The 19226-nt window shown below is 50.9% G+C and overlaps 1 protein-coding gene across 1 annotated transcript; it reads right to left on the reverse strand.

The window, feature by feature from the left end:
- Window positions 1–635: 635 nt before the first annotated feature.
- On the reverse strand, window positions 636–6911 carry Rpl3 (ribosomal protein L3). Its single transcript, XM_005379286.1, has 10 exons — window positions 6768–6911; window positions 5693–5885; window positions 4963–5131; window positions 4219–4354; window positions 3149–3335; window positions 2603–2763; window positions 1605–1706; window positions 1199–1294; window positions 849–968; window positions 636–736 (listed from the first exon to the last, which is right to left on the reverse strand). The coding sequence occupies exons 1-10, from the start codon at window positions 6768–6770 to the stop codon at window positions 692–694; spliced, it is 1212 nt and encodes a 403-aa protein (XP_005379343.1). The 5' UTR covers window positions 6771–6911; the 3' UTR covers window positions 636–691.
- Between the last annotated feature and the right edge of the window lie 12315 nt (window positions 6912–19226).

The following is a 19226-nucleotide window of genomic DNA, read 5'->3' on the forward strand; positions in this document are numbered from 1 at the left end:
TTCCCAGTACAAAATGCCCAAGTATACACGGAACAAGGAGAGGCCTAGACCTTTCCTTTCTCCTAGTTTGTCTGTAGGCTTTAGATACCTGTCTTTAGAACATTCATTTGGACATCCCAGCTGCCAACAGCCCAGGTGACAGTTGGGCTGCCCTGCGCCCTAAAGAAGGGTGGCAACCAGGTGTTGCATAAAGCATCGATATGCTCCCTGCATGTGATGACTGTCAGGTGAGCTCCTGCATAAGACAGGCACCCCCTTGGCCCCAGCTGTGTCCTAATACAGGACAACATGCCTTTCTCAAAGCAAACCAGCTCTCAGTTCCACTCTCTGGGTTACCTCACTGGCCCAGGGCCAGAGCCTGGAGCTGTGTAAAAACTGCAAGCCAGGACTGGAAGTGGCCCAGTGTAACCAACTGCCTTTCTGTGCACTAAGCAGGCCCAAGGCCAGGTGTGCCCATGCTCATCAGTGTCACGGGCACGAGAGAACACCAAACCCTGCTCTCCCTCTCCACAGCCAGTCACTGAAGCTCTGTAAACCCAACAGACTTTGCCTCATCCTGGGGATCAGCACTCCAAGCTGGCTTCCACACCTGGGCGTCTGCGTATCCCCACCCAAATCACCGAACAAAGTACAAGTCACTAGAAAACAACTTTCATTGAGACCCCACCAGCTGCCGAGAGTGTTCCTGCTGTTACACGCCTTCTTCCTTGGCAATGCGGTCTTTCTTAAGTGGTCCCTGTGGACAGAAGGGGTGGGCAAGATTAGAGGTGGAGGAAGGGTGGCAGCAGTGTGGGCACCCACAGCTGGGGCACCAAGGTCATTGCTGGTGCAGCAGGAGGGAGACTCACCATGAACGCCTTCTTCTCCTCCATGGTCTGGAAGCGGCCGTGGCCGAATTTGGAGGTGGTGTCAATGAACTTGAGGTCAATCTTCTCCAGAGCCCGCCGTTTGGTCTGCACTAGCAAGGACTGCAGACGAAGGAGGGCAGTCAGTTGTGGCTCACAGAGGAGCCAGTCAATCCTGGAGCATCATCACCCCAGCTCCACTGCCCATCCGATGGGCTGATGAGCGGAACAAAAGCAGCAGAGGCTGCACGAGGCCAGACGAGTCATTTCCTCCCCTAGGACTTCAAAGCCGCTGTCAGGAGTCACCCGTTCTGGCCCTCGGAGTCTCCACAGCAGTGGGGCTGAGCACTCACCTTGCGGAGGGTGAGCACCCGCTTCTTGGTCCCCACCACACAGCCTTTCAGCATGACGAAGTCATTGGTCACTTCACCGTAGTGGACAAAGCCACCCTGCAGGAAAGCAAAGCCATGAGTCAGCAAAGAATGGGGACCGTCACCCCAGATTCTGACTGTCCCAGCCCACGGGGGCAACAGGGCTGTTCTCAGAAGGAAGGCAACAGGGAATGGTTCCTCAGCCTGACTCAGGCGCTGTGCCCAGCGCGCATTCCAAGGCCTCATCACAGAACTGCTGGGCCCTGCGCAAGGATAGTCAGTGACTCTACAGCTAGCCTGCCCAACAGCAGCAGCAGGCCTGGCCAACCCAATGAGAGGGTGGGCGGCTGGGACCCTCTACAGGCCCAGGCCAGCTGCCAGCACTCACCAGAGGATTGATGCTCTTGTCAGACAGGTCATAGTCAGTAGAGGCGTTGTTCTTGATCAGCTTGCCATCCTTGATGAGGTAGCCCTGACCGATCTTGTAGATCTGACAAGAGAAACCATTATTAGCACCTGGGAAGGAAGATGGAGGCCAGGAGGCCCAGAGGGACGGCCAGCCATCCACCCAGGGCAGGGCAAAGGCGTCGGTACATCACAAGGAGCCGGGGCATGGTGGCACATGGCTGTAATCCCAGCTACTCGGGAGGCTGAGGCAGGAGGAGCAAGTTTGAGCCCAGCCTGGGCAACATAGTGACTTAGCAAGACCTTGTCTCAACAACAAAAAAAGCTTAGAATGCAGCTAGCTGTGAGCCAATACTGTAGGTACAACGCCCAGTACCACACAAACACGTCATAAATGCTGCAGCCTGTGTACCCCTGCAGCACGCAGCCACGGCTCCCCGACCCAACTCACTGGAAAATAACTTTCACCAGCTGTGCCCGTGTTCCTGTTAATTGCCTTCTTCAGTGGTACAGTGCCAGACTTTGGTCCCCAACACTCAGAGTAAGTAAAGCCAAGCGCCTCCCACACACTAGCCTGACCATGTGCGAGGACAGAAGAGTCCTGTACATGCTGCCCAGTAAAAAGGGTAGAGGGACAGGCTGGCTGGTCAGACACTGCTGGTAAGACGCAGACCGTGAAGGTAGGGCTCTCCAAAACCTCCCTTACTGGTTCATACTTATTTTTTTTGTTCTTTTTCCGGTATCGGGAATTGAACTCATGATGCTGCGCTTGCCAGGCAGGCGCTGTGCTGCTGAGCTAAATCCCCAGCCCCTGGTTCGTACTTATTTATGCCCCAAGTACCACCAAGGGTCAGCCTCTCTCTACGTTTGTAGTTATGACACCCAGAGACCAGAACCAGATGACCAAAGGAGCATTTTGACAAGAACAGGTTCCACACCCACAACAGATCACTTTCCCCTCGCCAGAGAAAGCGCACTCACCTTCTTGTTGATCTCTGTGCGGTGATGGTAGCCCTTCTGACCAGCACGGGCCACAGAGAAGGCCACTCGGGCAGGGTGCCATGCTCCAATACAGGCAACCTTGCGCAGACCTCGGTGGGTCTTGCGGGGCAGCTTCTTGGTGTGCCAGCGACTCGTGACCCCTGGAGAGGACACATCATTACTGGACCACCAGAAGCCTGACCCTTCTGGCTGTGAACTCCCAACCCAGGTTCAACCATGGCACCTGGGCATGAGCCACAGGAAGGATGGCTGCGCCTGTTTGTGTTACCCCATACCCCAGACCCCAGGTTAGAAGCCGCAATTCCGGGCTAATGTTTGCTTTCTGCACTGGGCTACGGCAGCCCAAGTGCACAGCAGGGTGTCACTCCTGCGGCGGAGGGCTGTTCTCAGAAGGAAGGCAACAAGGAAGGATTCCTCAGTCTCTCTCGGGTGCTGTGCCCAGCACACATCCCAGGACCTCATCACGGAACAGCTGCGTCCATCCCGGCCCAGGCTTAGCCCAGAGCGGGCCGCAGCGAAGCTCACCTTTGTAGCCTTTGCCCTTGGTCACCCCAATGACGTCGATCATCTCGTCCTGCCCAAACACCTGGCTCACAGGGATCTGCTGCTCCAGCCTCTCCCGGGCCCAGTCCAGCTTCTCGGCCACAGTGCCCCCATTCACCTGGATCTCCATGAGATGGGCCTTCTTCTGCCGGAGCGGCAGCAGGCGCATCTGGGAAAAGCAGCGGGCACAGCTTAGAGGGCTCCCCTCCCATGGGGCACAATCATGTATGGAAGATGTCACAACGTCATGACCTCTACAAAGTATGGGGACCTCCTTTATTTTTGCTAACATGAAAAATTACTCTTCTAAGACTGGTGTTTTAACAACTGTTAGAATGAGCTAATGAGGCCCAGGCCAGGACGGGAAGATTTAAGGAGACTCTGGGCTCCAAGCGGCATGTGTTCCCACCCATCACTGACCTCTCAGATGGTTTCTGTGGGGTAAGGCTCCACCCACCTACAGCATGCTTTCAACTGAGGACTTTAAGTAATGGCAACACGCTACAGGCTGTGCTAGTACCTCTGCCTGTAACCACACAGTGCTGTAGCACGTCCCTGCAACCAGGACAGAGCCAGAAGGATGGTTCTTGTCACATCTGATTTGAATGACAGTGGGTGATCAGTACCTCCCTGCTTGCTGCAGGCCACCTTCAGGTGGTCTATAAGTCAGGAGTGGGATCAGCGAGTTCAACTTTGCTAAATAGGGTATGGCTTCCCTTTCAAAGAGAATGCGTGAGTACACAGCGCACTCTGCTGGCGAGGGAGAGGCTTATCCAGTGCAGGACCTGTCAGTGACCCCGGGAACCCAGGGCAGGAGGCAGCTTCCAATCTCAAGTTCCCAGATAGCCTATCTCCTCTGTAGAGGAGCCCTAACTCCCAAAAAACTGATTCAATCAACCAAAAGAAAGTCAACAAAGGACACCTTTTGGGGGACTCACAGCCTCCCGTGCATGGGATTTGGTCCCTGGCACAGCAGGGTGGGGGACTCTGCGCCTTCCATGGCAGATTATGCAGGACACTTCTGAGACACCAAGGGCACGCTGGGTGCTTACCTGGGTGTGGGCGATAATGCGGATGACCTGGCAGTACTTCTTCATGCTGCTGAAGTCCTTGTCCAGCTGCTTCTTGCCCATGTCATCCTGCCACTTCTTGCAGTACTTGGTGAAGGCCTTCTTCTTAGATTTATGCCTTCAGGAGCAGAGCAGAGTTGGGAAGGGGCCGGGTGCAGGCCTTCATCACCCCGCTGAGGGGCGAGCGGAAGGACCCTGGCACCACGTGGGGATGGGGCTCATTGCCGGTTTCTAAGGAGCCTTTTCCACCGGCAAGCGGAGCCTGGAGGGAGCTCATCAGGCAGAGCTGAGCGGAGCTGAGCAGAGGGCCACAAAGTTAATAACACAAGCCACAAACATTCACAACACAAATCTTGCTGCAGGATACCAGGAAGCTCCCTTTCTCTACCTTGGGGACAAGGGACTATTCTCACAGTAATAGAGGAAACAGGGAATTTAACCTGGGGCCAGGTGCCCTTGCCACGATCACAGGGATCATCCCCCCGCTCCGGCTGTCTCAAATGGATTCAAGGCTTCCCAGCAACTCAGGAACACTGGGCTCTCTGCCAGCCAACACCCACTAACCAGTCTGCCCACACAATAAAGGTGTCTGCTCCGGGTCACCACCCTGTTCAGGGGGCAATTAAGCCTGAAAACAGCAGCTCCTTCTCACTGGCACTGGGGCCTTCCGGGGTGCTCCCTGTTCTCCAGCCCCACCTAGCGACTGCAGGCCTGCACCCCACTTACCAGTTCTTATAGAAGCGCCTCTTGCACTCATCACTAATGTGCTCTGCAAAGACGGTCTTGAAGGTCCGGAGGCCTCGAGGAGTTTCCACATAGCCCACAACACCTACAACCACCATAGGTGGTGTCTCCACAATGGTCACGGCCTCCACCACTTCCTTCTTGTTCACCTCTGCAGGGCAAGTTGTGAGACTTGAGTGAGCTGGCAATGCCCGCAAGGCTTTGCAGAAAATGATCAAGTCCCCCATTTAGGCTGGGAGGGCAACTGCTTCAACTCATGGGGACTTGGCAGAAGCGGGGCCACACTAGGACTGTCTTCCCTGTATTACTTCCCACTCTGAGTGAGGCTGTGTGCAACTTCACACCAAAACCATACAGGCCTTAGCCAAATATGAGGCTGGCCTCAGTTCTCTTGAGTAATCAGAATTTCTACAGAGACAAGTGTGTTCAATCTCAAATACAGTAAGGTGTCATGACCAGCGGACTTTGACTCACAATAAAGAGCGCTACGTGCCTAACTTGCTCAGTGGACAACAGTGAGTTTACTCCCTGAGCCTAAGTGAGCCAGCAAAACATGAAGGCAGTTTCTATTCCATCCTCACCAACTCACAGCACCTAATTAAACACTATGGTGGCCAATGGCAAATACGGCTCCACAGGTAGCCTTGGGGCGCCAATCAGTCCTAACGCTTACTGTTCCCATCCTCCCGAAGACAATGCAGTGTGTACTTACTGGATCCCGGCCTATCCACTTCGCGCACGATGTGCGTCATGCCAGCCTTGTACCCCAGAAAGGCAGTGAGGTGGATGGGCTTGGAAGAGTCATCTTTGGGGAAGCTCTTCACCTTCCCTCGATGCCTGCTGCTGCGCTTCCGAGGCAAAAAGCCCAAGGACCCATGTCTGGGTGCAGAGAACTTCCTGTGAGACTGCGAAAGGAAAAAAAAAATAATTAACAACCAAACCGAGCTCTTGCTCGTCTGACGTGTTCTCAGGAACGGTAAATCCTGAACCAGGCAGCCAGCAAGCCCAGGTAAACACACACGACCCGAGATGAACATATAAAATTGTTGTACAAAAAAATGAACCATACAGTCTCTCCTTAACACAAAACAACTATCGATACTCGCATTAAATATCACTAACACATAACTTTATAAAAAATCGTTTTATGAACGTTCAAAAGTGAACCCCAAGTAATCAGAGCGGGTGATTACTATAGAACCGTCCAGTTCTGGCAACAGGCGCCAACCTGGCACACGCAGGCCTCTCGAACCCAGAGCCAGATCAGAATTTGACAATCAGCACATAGTCTCTGTCCGCCCGTCAATAAATTCATCATCTGTGGCTTCTGGGGTTTGTAGAGCGCTTAAGAATTGCTGCAAACACTTTTAATCACGGAATCCACAATTCTAGTCTAGCTCAAAATCTCCCCCGCCGCCTGGCTCCCCGTCCGAAACACCCGATCAATGATCCCACACAAGGTCCCCTGACCAGTAGAGGTGAATGAGCCCTTACCGAAAACAGTCGCTAAACGTGGTGACAATGCGTTTTATTAAACGTAAAGCCTCCAGGCCTGCTCCCGCCCCAAGGCCTTTCTCGGGCCGACCCGCAGGCCGCAGACTAATCCACGCTCCCTTCTTTATAAGCCTCACGAGTTTCCAGAAAATAGCCCTAACCGCTGTCTCTACTGTGTCCCCAGTACTCCTAGATCACGATCCCAGCGCTGGCGACACCGAGATGGCGACGATAGACTGCGGATTCCACCATGACCAGCCCAAGAACAAAAGCTAACGCCACGTTCAACATACCATCACGTCGTGACGTCCGGCAAGTAGAGGCCGAGCGGCGTGCGGCTTGCAATATATAAGGCTATGTGTGGCCCCGCCCTTTCCGGCGTACGAGCGCGCGCCCGTGACCGACGTCAGGTCAGAGAGCGGGTACTTCGCGTCATTTCCGCGTACGCTTTCCTATTGCCCGAGGTCGGTCGCTCTGGAAGGGACTTCCTCCTTACGGGTATGAGTTAGAGACTGTACGGCGGGTTATCGGGTTCAAACTTAGTGAAAGCCGCGGAGGTACTCCGTAAGCATTTGGAGTGCGCCGAATGTACGGCGTTCGGCAGCGGTCAAATCTGATGATGCAAAAAAAGGGTTACGTTGCGTCTTTTCGTGTGGATCGCAGTCGCTTCTGGAATTGAGGGACTCTTGTGGGCTTCATTTCCAGAGCTCTTTTGCTTATGGTGGTCCATTTTAGCCCCTCACACACTCCAAGCGTTGCTGCCATTCTGCAGCGCTGTTGAAGAAGCTAGCGAGCTCTAGGGTGAAAAGACCCAAATTAGCGTGTTCCCTCTTGATTTGAGGCACGCCTCCCTCAAGCCTCCCCTCGGCCGTTCCAGTGGCGGGGTGCAGGGTCCCGCGCTTCATTTTCAGGGTCTCCCACGTCTGCGTGGTGACTAGGGTCGGGCTCCCTGCAAAGCTTTGTAAGGATCAGGTATCATCTGCTTACTTCCCAGGGCGCGTCTGTGCTTCCTCGGCATTGGGCACTGACTCCTGAGGCTTCCGCCCCGGGCTGCTGACCTGTCTGTGCTCCTCATCGCACACTGTCGTCTCCCTTCGGGGCCTGGCCTTAGCACCCATTGCTGCTTTTAAAAAGCACTCTTATTTAATCCTCACAGCATCCCTGAGGAGCAGCACTGATAGGTCCTCAGCCTCTTACTGGTGATCTTTTTTTTTTTTTTTTGGTTTTTCTCCGGTACCGGGAACCGAACTTACGACTTTGCACTTGCCATGCAGGCGCTTTTGCCGCTGAGCTAAATCCCCAGCCCCCTCTTACTGGTGATCTTTGGCACCAGATGTGCTTCAAAACTCCACGTCGTGGGCTGGGGGTACGGCAAGTGCAAGGTCCTGAGTTCGATTCCCGACACAAAAAAAGTCGTTTGCGCTTATGTAAGGTAAAATGGTGCGACATCATGCACACACTGTGTGTTATGTAATCTCTCAGGACTCTCGATGAGGCACAGTAATATTTTTGTAAGGAAATATGAATCCAGTAGTTCTTTCTTACCTGCAGGAGATACCTGAAACAGGTAGTACTGAACCCTGTACGTACACTGCTTTTCCTACGTATGTATGGTACATAACCTGTTGTTTGGCAGGTACTTGGACACTAGTGAATTTGAGAGGGAGAGGAGCCGAGGTCCAAAATAGCATGTGTTGTCTGTCAGGAAACAGAGACTTCAATGTATAATACATTTATAATCATTTGTAGGTCTCAGACCTAAAAGTTATCCCATAGAGCACAATGACAATTTTAGGGTTACACACTGTGTGTATTACTGATACCTTGACCAGCTGGGTCCAAAACAAGGCATACAGCATTCCTGGCTTCCATGGCCTGCAGCCCAGTGATATCAAGAAAGGAACTGATTTGTGTGTGTGTGTTTTGTTTTGTCTTGCTTTGTTTGGTCTTTTTGAGACAGGGTCTCACTATGCAGTCAGGCTGGTCTTGAGCTCACTTACTTTGTAGCCCAGGCTGGCCTCAAACTCGAAGGGTGCTTTCTGCCTCAGCCTCCTGAGTGTTGGGATTACAGGCGCACATCACCATATCCAGCTAGGAACTGTTTTTTTAAAGACCCTCCCTTCTTGGACTGGGACCTGGTTTAAATTAAGAACTTACCTTTCCAAAGTTTCCTACATGATTAAAGCCACTGAGGAAACATTGACCATCTATAAAGGACATTTTAGCCAGGCGTGGTGGCAACGCCTATAATTCTAGCACTTGGGAGGCTGAGGCAGGAGGATTGTTAGGAGTTCAAGGCCAGCCTGTGTTACAAAGTGAGTTCAAGGCCAGCCTGAACTGCATAATGAGACCGTCTCAAAAAGGCAAAAAAAAAAAAAACAGAAAAAAAACAGGTTGGCCTCAAAGTCACTGCAGTCTTCCTGCCTCAGCCTCCTGAGTGCTGGGATTATAGGCGTTTTATGTGTGTTCTTCGTTTTTGTTTTTGTTTTTTTCCAGTACTGGGAATCGAGCTCACGACCTCAGGCTTGCCAGGCAGGCGCTGTGCCCCTAAGCTAAATCCCCAGCGCCATGTGTGTTCTTCTTGAAGGTGTGACTATGCAATAAATTCTACCTGTACTTCTGTACAGCCATGTGTGTCTTGACTAAATTCTTTCATGGGGACACTAAGAACCTGGAACCAAGAAAGTGATTCCTTGTTGCAACAGGACTGGCTTCCTGGTGACAGCTAAGATAAAGTTTAATTTATAAATTAGACGCAGTAGGAGATTAATAACAAAAACCAACAATAAAAAAATAATGAAAAGGCTGGGCATGGTGGCGCACACCTGTAATCCCAGCATTCAGGAAGTTGAGGCAGGGGGATTGTTGTGAGTTTGAGGCCAACCTGGGCTACAAAATGAGCTGAAGGCCAACCTGAACTGCATAGTGAGACCCTGTCTCAAAAAGACCCAAAAAAAAGGAACAAGTGTGTTCTGTTATTGTTACAAAGACTATTTAAAACAGGCATTGAGGCCGGTACCACACACCTGTAATCCCAGTACTTGGGAGGCTGAGGCGGGAGGATTGCCCTGAGTTTGAGGCCAGCTTGGGCTATATTGTGAGCTCAAGGCTGAACTACAAAGTGAGACTTTGTCTCAAGAAAAAAAAAAAAAAAAAAAGCAAAAATCCCCAAGGATAAAATAAATAAAACAGGGACTTGGGGTCAAAGGTGTAGCTCAGTAGTAGAGCACTTGTCTAGCATGCTAGTTTTTGCTGCCAAATAATTTAAGTATTTTTTAAAGAATGAAACAAGGGATTATGACCTGTATTATGCCTTATTACAGAGAAAACTAAGCTTCAGCCCAGGAGGTTAATAACTTGGTGAAAAGAACACAATTAATTAAAAAGTAAACTCCAGAGCCTGGGAAGAAATGGGCTGACTTCCTTTATTACAGTCGCCCATCAATACTGATTTTCAAAATGGAACTTCTTCCAGGTGTGGTGGCACACGCCTGTAACCCCAGCACTCGGGAGGCTGAGGCAGGAGGATCGTTGGGAGTTTGAGGCCAGCCTGAACTGCATAGTGAGAACTTGTCTCAAAAAACAAAAACAGAAACAAATCAAAATGGAACTTCCAGTATCATAAACAGTGGGGAAGGTACAAGGTTTTGCTCAAATACCTGAAGGACAGAGCTGGCTATGGCCAGGTAAAGCCAGAGGTGTGGACACCAATGCAGCCGAAAGTTTGCATGAGCAGAGGAGGAGGATAGCAGAGCAGCCAAGTGGGGCAGTTTGGTCTCCATGAAGTTTAAACATCTATCTCCCAACTGGGTGTGGTGGTGCACACCTGTGATCCCAGCACTCGAGAGGCTGAGGCAAAAGGGTCGCCGTGAATTGGGAGGCCAGCCTGGGCTACGTAAATGAATTCAAGGCAGGTCTGAACTGCATAGTGTGACTGTCTCAAATAAAAAACAAAAACAAAAAAACATCCATTTCCCTCATGAGACCGGAAGCTGTGTGTCAGCCCCTGGAAGAGCCCATGTCTCAGTCACGCAAGGACATTGCAGTGTCTGTTATAGTTTGTGCCTTAGTGTCTCCCCAAAGCCTCATGCAGCCTTAGGGCTTTTTCAGAGGTGCCTGGATCTCAAGCATGTGATGCTGGGATCAAGCGTGTGTGATCAGTCCACTGATTGGTTTAGCACCGCCCTAATCCCTGCAGCCTAGGTGGAGAACAAAAGGGGCAGAAAGTCACTGGTGTTGCTTTTTCTGTCTTCTCCATAAAGCCACCCTCCCCCACAGCCAGCCAGTTACGGCCTGAAACCTCTACAAACCACTGGTTAAATAAACCTTTCCTCCTTTGACTTTGGGTGTTGGGGATTTTGTCTCAGCAGAGAGAGAAGTAACTAAGACAGTGTCTGTGGATGGCTGCCTGCCTGTCACCAGGAGCTCCATCCTGACCTTTTGTGCTACAACTTTTGTGTGTGTGTGTGTGTGTGTGTGTGTGTGTCTTTTTGAGACAGGGTCTCACTATGCAGTTCAGGCTGGCCTTGAGCTCACTTTCTAGCCCAGGCTGGCCTCAAACTCGCAACGATCCTCCTGCCTCAGCCTCCTGAGTGCTGGGATTACAGGCATGCTCCACCACACCCAGCTTGTGCTACAAAATTGACTGTTGGAAAACCACCAGGCCCAGAAGAGAGGAGCCACTTGGCCCAGAGGGTCAGTGACACTGGGCTTGTGGCCTGGGTGCCACCCCATGCCCAGGGACAACACCAATACCCAGCGCCCCAATAGTCCCTCTCCCACTGTCTCCACGCCTCAGTCAAAGTGCTGCAAAATGCACGTTGGGCCCAGTGAGCCTCTGTGTGCCCCCGCTGGGGCTACAGTGTGCGACACCAGCATGGCCCCCGCAGCCTCCATTTCCACACGGGGCCTTGGTCCTGTGCCTCCTGCAGCACCCATGCTGGGAGGCCGCACGGGCTCTGCTCTCATGGCCCTGGAGCTTCTCCAGTCTGGGTGGCACCCACAAGGACAGCAGCAGGCCTCAGAGCCACCGCTGTTGTGGCTATGTCCTGCTGGCCCGCTGCCGGGACAGATTGCACAGCACCATGGGACGGTGGCCCGGGCCTTTCTGAGAAGCAGCCTGTGCCTGCTGAACCAGGCTGGGTTGCGCAGCCTCCAAAAACACAGATGCTGTCACCTCCCAGTGACACTGTCCGTCTGAGGCGGTGCTCCCTGGGCCTGGCCCAGCCACCTTAAGGATGTTCTCACCGTCCTCCAGCAGCCTGTGCCCCGTGGTGAGGACAAAGATACCACCAAGGGACGAGGAAGCTGTGGATTTAGGGCCACCCACATACCCCCTAGAACCTGGCTCTGGAACACCAGGCCAAGCAAGATGGCCTTGATTTCTGCAAACAGCCCTGCCCAGCAAGAGGCTTCTGTTCCTCTTCCACCTCTGTGTAACTGAAAGCTACCAAATATGGGCCTGCAGAGCTTTGTCAGAGGGAGGGAAGGAGGGTAGGAGAGAGGTGAATGGTGATTTTGTTGCTGATGTAGTTTTGAGACAGGATCTCCCTCTGTAATTCAAACTGGCTTCAAACTCACTGTGTAGCCCAGGCTGGCCTTGAATTCACTGCTAAGGCTGAGGAGCACAGGTTCAAACCCAGGCTGGGCAATGTAGTGATTTAGCAAAAATAAAAAGGGACTGGGGATGTAGCTCAGTTTGAAGGCCCCTGGTTCAATCCCCAGTACTGAAGGAGGAAGAGAGGGAAGGAAAAAGAGAGAGAGACAGAGAAAGAGAAGATAACATTTGACTCTCTGGCGGGTGTGGTGGCGCATGCCTGTACTCCCAGCACTTGGGAGACTGAGGCAGGAGAATTGCAAAGAGTTTAAAGCCAGCCTGGGCTACACAGTGAGTCTGCTGTGAGGCTCTGTCTCAAAAAAAGAATTGACACTCATCCTGATATAAAATGAATATTGATTATAGTTGGCTCATTAATGAATGAGAGAATCAGGCAGATGCCACAATTTGTTCAAAGGAGATAAAGAACTACATGTTTTGCTGGAGTGAAGCAATGTTGACATGTGTTTACAAAGTAATGTAAAGGCCGGGCATGGTTGCGCACACCTGTAATCCCAGCACTTGGGAGGCTGAGGCAAGAGGATCATGGCGAGTTCGAGACCAGCCAGGGCTACAGAGTGAGCTCAAGGCCAGTCTGAACTCCATAGCGAGACCTTGTCTCAAAAAAGACAAAAAAAAACCCAAAAAACAAAAAAACAAATGAATGTAAACCTGGCTTTTCTGCGGGAAGTGGAGCTGGCCCTGCTCAGGACAGAATTTATTTTCGGTGTATAGATAAGGATCCCTTGCTCTGCTGTCTTTATTCTCAGAGTTGTACAGTTGTAAAATACCCTGAGGACAAAGAAGAGCCTTTAATCCACGCACAGAACTAGATAATCCTGGGGCTCTAGCCTGTCACTGAAAGCAAAGCCAGTAATCTCTTTTGCTTATTCCAAAATCTCCCAACTTTCTTACTGCCGTTAGTGTTGGGGGTTGAACTCAGGGCCTTCACACTGAGCTATACCTCCGGGCCTTTTTGTTTTGTTTGTTTTTTGTTGGTGGTGGTTTTTTTTTTTTACTTTGAGGCAGTCTCATTAAATAATTCAATTGCCCCGGCTGGGCTTGAATTTGTAATCCTCTTGCCTCAGCCTCGAAGAGTGCTGGGATGACAGTCCTTGGGCAGTGTCCTGCCAGAGCCGTCTGGGTCAGCCTTTCCTGGTTAGTTGATCTTGTCAGCTCCCTGCCTGAGCACTGTCCCATTCCTGTTTCCCTCAGCACTTATCCTCTGCTAGATTTTCAGTCTCTTTTTTTGTTTGTTTGTTTTTGTCTTTTTGAGACAGGGTCTCCCTATGTAGTACAGGCTGGCCTTGAGCTCACTTTGTAGCCCTGGGTGGTCTCGAACTTGCAATGATCCTCCTACCTCAGCCTCCCAAGCACTGAAATTACAAGAATACACCAGTAGGCCAAGTTAGGAGTGTTCCATTTTCTCTATCCATCTTAGTCACATAATGTTATTTTTGTTATTTCTTAAATTTTATTTAGTTATTTATTTTGGTGTGGTTTGCTTGTTTTTTTTGAGAGAGTCTTGCTACATAGTCCAGGCTGGTTTAGAACTCACTATGTAGTCCAGGCTGGCCTGGAACTCTTGGTGATCTTCCTGCCTCAGCCTCCCAAGTGCTGGGATTACAGGCATGCACCACCACACTTGGCTTTATTTTTAGCTTGCTAATGTTTTTTTTTTGTTGTTTGTTTGTTTTCTGGTACCGGGAATTGAACTCACGACCTCATGCTTGCCAGGCAAGCGCTGTGCCGCTGAGCTAAATCCCCAGCCCCTAGCTTGCTTGCTATGTTGACTCATCAGGTTTGCCTGTCTGCGGCTACGGAGTGATGCTGGGGATTTCCATGCCACTGGGGGTCAAGGGGTCAAGCCACAGCTACTAGCACCTATCAGGCTCTGTGCTCAGCTGTGGAGCACAGAGTGATGGTGAGTCAGGCCCTGCCCTTCCCTGGGCAGCTGCACCAGGCGAGGTTGTCAAGGTGACAGTGACCAGCAGTGGCTTCTAGGTGCTCGCCAAGAGACTGCCAGCCCATCTGTGCAGCTGCTCCTGCATCACTGCCCCGTGTGGGGTTGACCAGATGTCCTTCGGGGATGATGGTGAACTCAGCTCTGATTCTTGCAGATAGCAGAGTGGTGTCACAGCGTGAGGGGACATGGGTATCTCAGTGTCATTACCTAGTGAATGAAGCCAATTTGGAGTCAGCAGACTCAGCCATTCTGGAAATGGCCACAGAAATAAGCATGAAGGTGACAGAGGTCCTGAGAGAAGGGCGTGGTCACATTTTGATGCTACGAGGTCCTGCGGCCGATCCCTGTAGACAGTGTACAACCCATGGCCTGGTTTTCCTCCATACACTGGAAATCCCTGAGATCAAAACTGGCCACCCAGCCGGGCATGGTGGCACATGGTGATAGTCCCCACACTCTGAGAAGCTGAGGCAGGAGGATGGCAAATTTGAGCACAGCTGGGGCAACTTTAGCTCCTTAGTGAGACCCTGTCTGAAAATAAAAAATAAGCTTGTGCAGATGGAAGGGGACCAAGATATAGGACAGGAGGGGAATGAGACCTCAAAAGAATCAAGATGCATTCTGTACATGTACCAGCTTGCCATGACGAATGTGATCATGTCCTGCAAATACGTACTAATAAAAACAAAAATTAAACCGGGCATGGAGTCACATGCCTATAATCCCAGTACTTGGGAGGCTGAGGCAGGAGGATTGTTGTGAGTTTGAGGCCAGCCTTGGCTACAAAGTGAGCTCAAGGCCAGCCTGAACTGCATAGTGAGACCCTGTTGCAAAAAGACAAAAAAAAAATTTTTTTTAAAATAAAATATAAAAAGAGCTGGGGATATAGCTCAGTGTGAAGACCCTGAGCTCAATACCCCACCACAGAGAAAGTGCTCCCCTAGCCCACGTGAATGCAGTTATTATGCATGGCAAACTTATACTAGTACAAAGAAAGGAAAAAATAAATATATAAATTGAGAAATTGAGTCTTCATTCATGAAACGGACTTGAGAACATAATGTTAAGTAAGCCAGGCATACAATCTTAAATGTCACTTGGTGTCTCTAATAAGACAAAATATATATAAGGCTCAAGATATATAAATTCTCCTATTGAGTGTTTCAAAAATGTTTTAACACATAGGCTAATTTGTTTCATTTATAGTACTAGTTTCTCTTTGTTCATTGAAGAAAAAGTTTGATGTGTTTATCAGTTAGTTTTTTGTGAGAAGACTTTTTTATCTATGACTTGGACTCTGAGAAACATTTTTTCTTTGGTACTAGGAATCGAACTCAGGACCTTATGCTTGCCAGGTAGACACTTATGCCACTGAGCTATATCCCTGGCTCTCTGAGAAACATTTTGGCCATTCTTTTTTTTTTTTTTTTTGTACCAGGAATCAAACTCAGGATCTCATACTTGCCAGTGCGCTGTGCCACTGAGCTATACCCCTCCCTTGCCCATTTTGGTCATTCTTATAAGATTATGATACAGTATACTATCATTATTCTGATTATTTTGTTGTAAAGTTTTATGTTTTCATGGAAATAAGAGGGCTTTTCTGTATTTTCTTCATTAATATTTGTATTCCATTAAAATAACAAATTAAAAAGACAGACTTTCCACCAACATTCCCTTTATTTGGTTCACGTCTTTTTTTTTTTTTTTTTTTTTTTTTTTTGTCTTTTTGAGACAGGGTCTTGCTATGCAGTTCAGGCTGGCCTTGAGCTCACTTTGTAGCCCAGGCTTGTCTCAAACTCATAACGATCCTCCTGCCTCAGCCTCCCAAGTGCTGGTATTATAGGCATGTGCCACCACACCCGGCCTTTTGGTTCACGTCTTGACAATCATCCATGCAAGACTAACTGCTTTCACAGGCACCCAATTTGGGGCACACACAGTTGTGACATTGAATGTGGCTTTGATAATGACACTCCTGAGCTCTTCCCAGCTCTTTGTGGGCTCCAGGCTATGAAACTGGCATACAGTTCAGGCATCACAGGAGTAGGTACAGATGCAGACCCTCAGGGACGGCCTGATGACTTTTTTTTTTTTTTTTTTTTGTACCAGGAATTGAATTAAGAACTTTGGGCTTGCCAGGCAAGCATGTGCCATTGAACTACATCCCCAACCCACTGATGTCCTTGAGTAGTGGTGTCAGTGTCTCATGAACCCAGGAAAATTGCTCAGGGTCCATAAATCAGCTCACACACATGGCCTCGTAGCTCTCCTCAGGTGTGAGAAACAGGCCCTAGGTGACCCGGCTCAGGCCCTGGGCGCTTGCAGCAGCACCTGCAGGACGCCCAGGCACGTGTTGCTGTAGCACTTGGAGGTCTGGAGCTGGTAGCTAGTCTGGAGCTGGCTCGGGGTAGGCAGGATGGCAAGGAGTGTGGCGCCGGTGAGCTCAAAGCGCTGTAGGGCCAGGGTCTGCAGGGTGCTGGCCACCTGTCGGAGCAGATCTGGGAGGATTTCATGGCTGAGGAATTTCATGAAGACCTTCCTCAGAATCAGGTGCTTCAGCTGGCTCGTGGGTGGGTTAAAGGGCAGATGTAGTAAGTCCCCTCCTCTTTGAACCTTCCTAGTGTCCCCCACATCGCATGACTGGCCGCACCAGACAGACACCCTCTAATATTTCCTGCCATCCCCCGGCCTCTGGAGCAGGTGCGGGTCCCGGGTCCCACTCACCTGGGGATCTCATGCAGAGCCCTGCACAGGTAAAAGCCGAGGTCTGTGCCAAGCTCCCAGAGGTGAGGCGCGCACACCCTGTTTTTCGAGTGGGAAGGGAACTGAGACTCCTGAAGTGGAACGTGCGCAGGTTGGTCATCTTCCTAAGCTCACGCAGAATCGCTCCAGCACCGTCGCGATGTCAGCCGCTGAACACAGCCAGCTCGCGGCTGCAGTCCAGTTGCATGGCGCACAGCAGCTTCCGGACGGCCTGCAGGGGCTGGACTCCATGGTCACCTTCTCGCAGCACGGGTGCACGGCCGCTGCTCTCTTCCTGGCCCACGCCAGGAGGCAGCCCTGGATCCCGGGCGCACCAGGGCCTTGGAAGCGTAGGTGCTCGAGTACCCTCAAGGTGAGCTACTCCTCTGCACCTGGCCCTGCCTCGCCTGCTTCCTTCTCCCCGGCTTCTCCGCCTCTGGGCCCCACAGACCAGAAGTCTGGGTACACCTCCCGCAGATCTAGCACTTTCAGTTGCCACCTTCTGTGGGTGAACCAGGAAGCCAGCTCAGAACGGAGGCAGAGACCCAGCTCGGGGCCTGCGCTGCCTCTTCCACTTTCTGGGCACCAGCTGCTCCCCTACTTTTTCTTGCTCAGCAACAGCCGAGGCCTCTGGGATCCTCCTGGCTCACGGCCTCAACAGCTGCCCCCTACTGTGGCACCCACACATTCCCAGGGTCGCCACAACCCCGCCCCACTGTGTAGGAAAAGTTTCTGGTCCTGGGTCTGAGGCCCCGGCACCACAGCGCTTGAAACGCCTTCTGCCCATCCCATCTCCATCCCAGCCTTGGGCCTAACCCGGACAGCTTAGGGAGACCCTACAGGACGGGCTGCAGTTTTCCTTTAAGAAAGCTTAGCAAGCAATGGTAAAAGCCATGTACATTTTTATGGAACATGGGGGACTCAGAGATGGAAAATGCTAACTGTGCGATGGAAACAAAGTTTCCACCTTTAAAATATTGTCCCTAGCAGAGCGTGGTGGCGCACACCTGTAATCTCAGCACTCGGGAGGCCCAGGCAGGAGGATTGTTGCAAGTTCGAGACCAGCCTGGGCTACAAAGTGAGCTCAAGGTCAGCCTGAACTGCATAGCGAGACCCTGTCTCAAAAAGACAAAACAAAACAACAACAACAAAAAAACCAACAAAAAAAACCCCAAACACAACAACTCACTTTTTAGCCCAGGTTGGCCTTGAACTCGCAGCAATCCTCCTGCCTCAGCCTCCTGGGTGCTAGGATTACAGGCGAGTGCCACCACAACCGGCTGTCTCTACCTCGATTGGTTTAGTGGATCTGGACAGGAAGGGAAAAGGAATTAGGAAAGAGTTCAAATCAAGCATTCACTCACTGATTCACTCTACAAATGCAGGTTCAGTTTTATTAACGTTGCAGTCTTTCTTATTACACAAGAGTTCCACCACCTCCGGCATCCTTCATAATTTTAAGAAGCCGCTGATGTCTTTGGTATTTATGTAAATCACAACATGCTCTCACCCCATGCAGCCTTCCCTACAGCACTCCGTATCTGCCGCACCAGTCTTGTGAAAACGGCGCCCATCCGGCCTGAGCCACCAGCAGAGGGCGCACGTCCCGCGGAGAATCAGCGTTCGCGCCTCCCAGTCCCTTGACTACAGTGCAAGCAAGAGCGAGGCTGTTCGCGCCCTGGGTCCCTGCTGTCCCTTCTGTTAAGGGAGCAGAAGGAAGCGTGTTTCTCATGAGCCAGGCCGGTCGCAGTCCCTGGGTCCCCGCAGCGTGCAGAATGAACGTAAAGCGGCGACATGTCCTCATTACGACATTTAATCTTGCAAGGGGTCAAAGAGGCCAGCGCAGGATGAAGCGAGCAGTAAACTGACCCAGTTAAAATGTATAAGACTTTACGTATTTATTTTTATTTTTTATTTTTGTCTTTTTGAGACAGGGTCTCACTATGTAGTTCAGGCTGGCCTTGAGCTCACTTTGTAGCCCAGGCTGGCCTCGAACTCGCAACTATTCTCTGGCCTCAGCCTCCCCCCGACCCCACCAACTGTTGATCACGGGTGTGCGTCACCACGGCTGGCCAACATATTTATTTAGTTTTACAGTACTGGGGTTGAATCTAGGGGCGCTCTATCACTGAACGATATCTGCAGTTTTAAAATATTTTCAATTTTGAGACAAGGTCTTGCTATTGGAAGGTAGCCTGCATTTTCAGTCCTGCCTCTGCCTCTTGAGTAGCTCAGACTGTAAGTATGCACTGGCATGCTTGGTTAGGAACTTGGTTTCTTTTTTTTTTTTTTTTTTAGTCTTTTTGAGACAGGGTCTTGCTATGCAGTTCAGATTGGCCTTGAATTCACTTGGTAGCCCAGGTTGGTCTCAAACTTGCGATGATCCTCCTGCCTCAGCCACCCGAGTGCTGGGATTACAGTCATGTGCCACCATGCCTGGCAGGA

The sequence above is a fragment of the Chinchilla lanigera genome, unplaced genomic scaffold, assembly GCF_000276665.1.
Source record: "Chinchilla lanigera isolate Chin_1 unplaced genomic scaffold, ChiLan1.0 scaffold00012, whole genome shotgun sequence".
Lineage (NCBI taxonomy): Eukaryota > Metazoa > Chordata > Mammalia > Rodentia > Chinchillidae > Chinchilla > Chinchilla lanigera.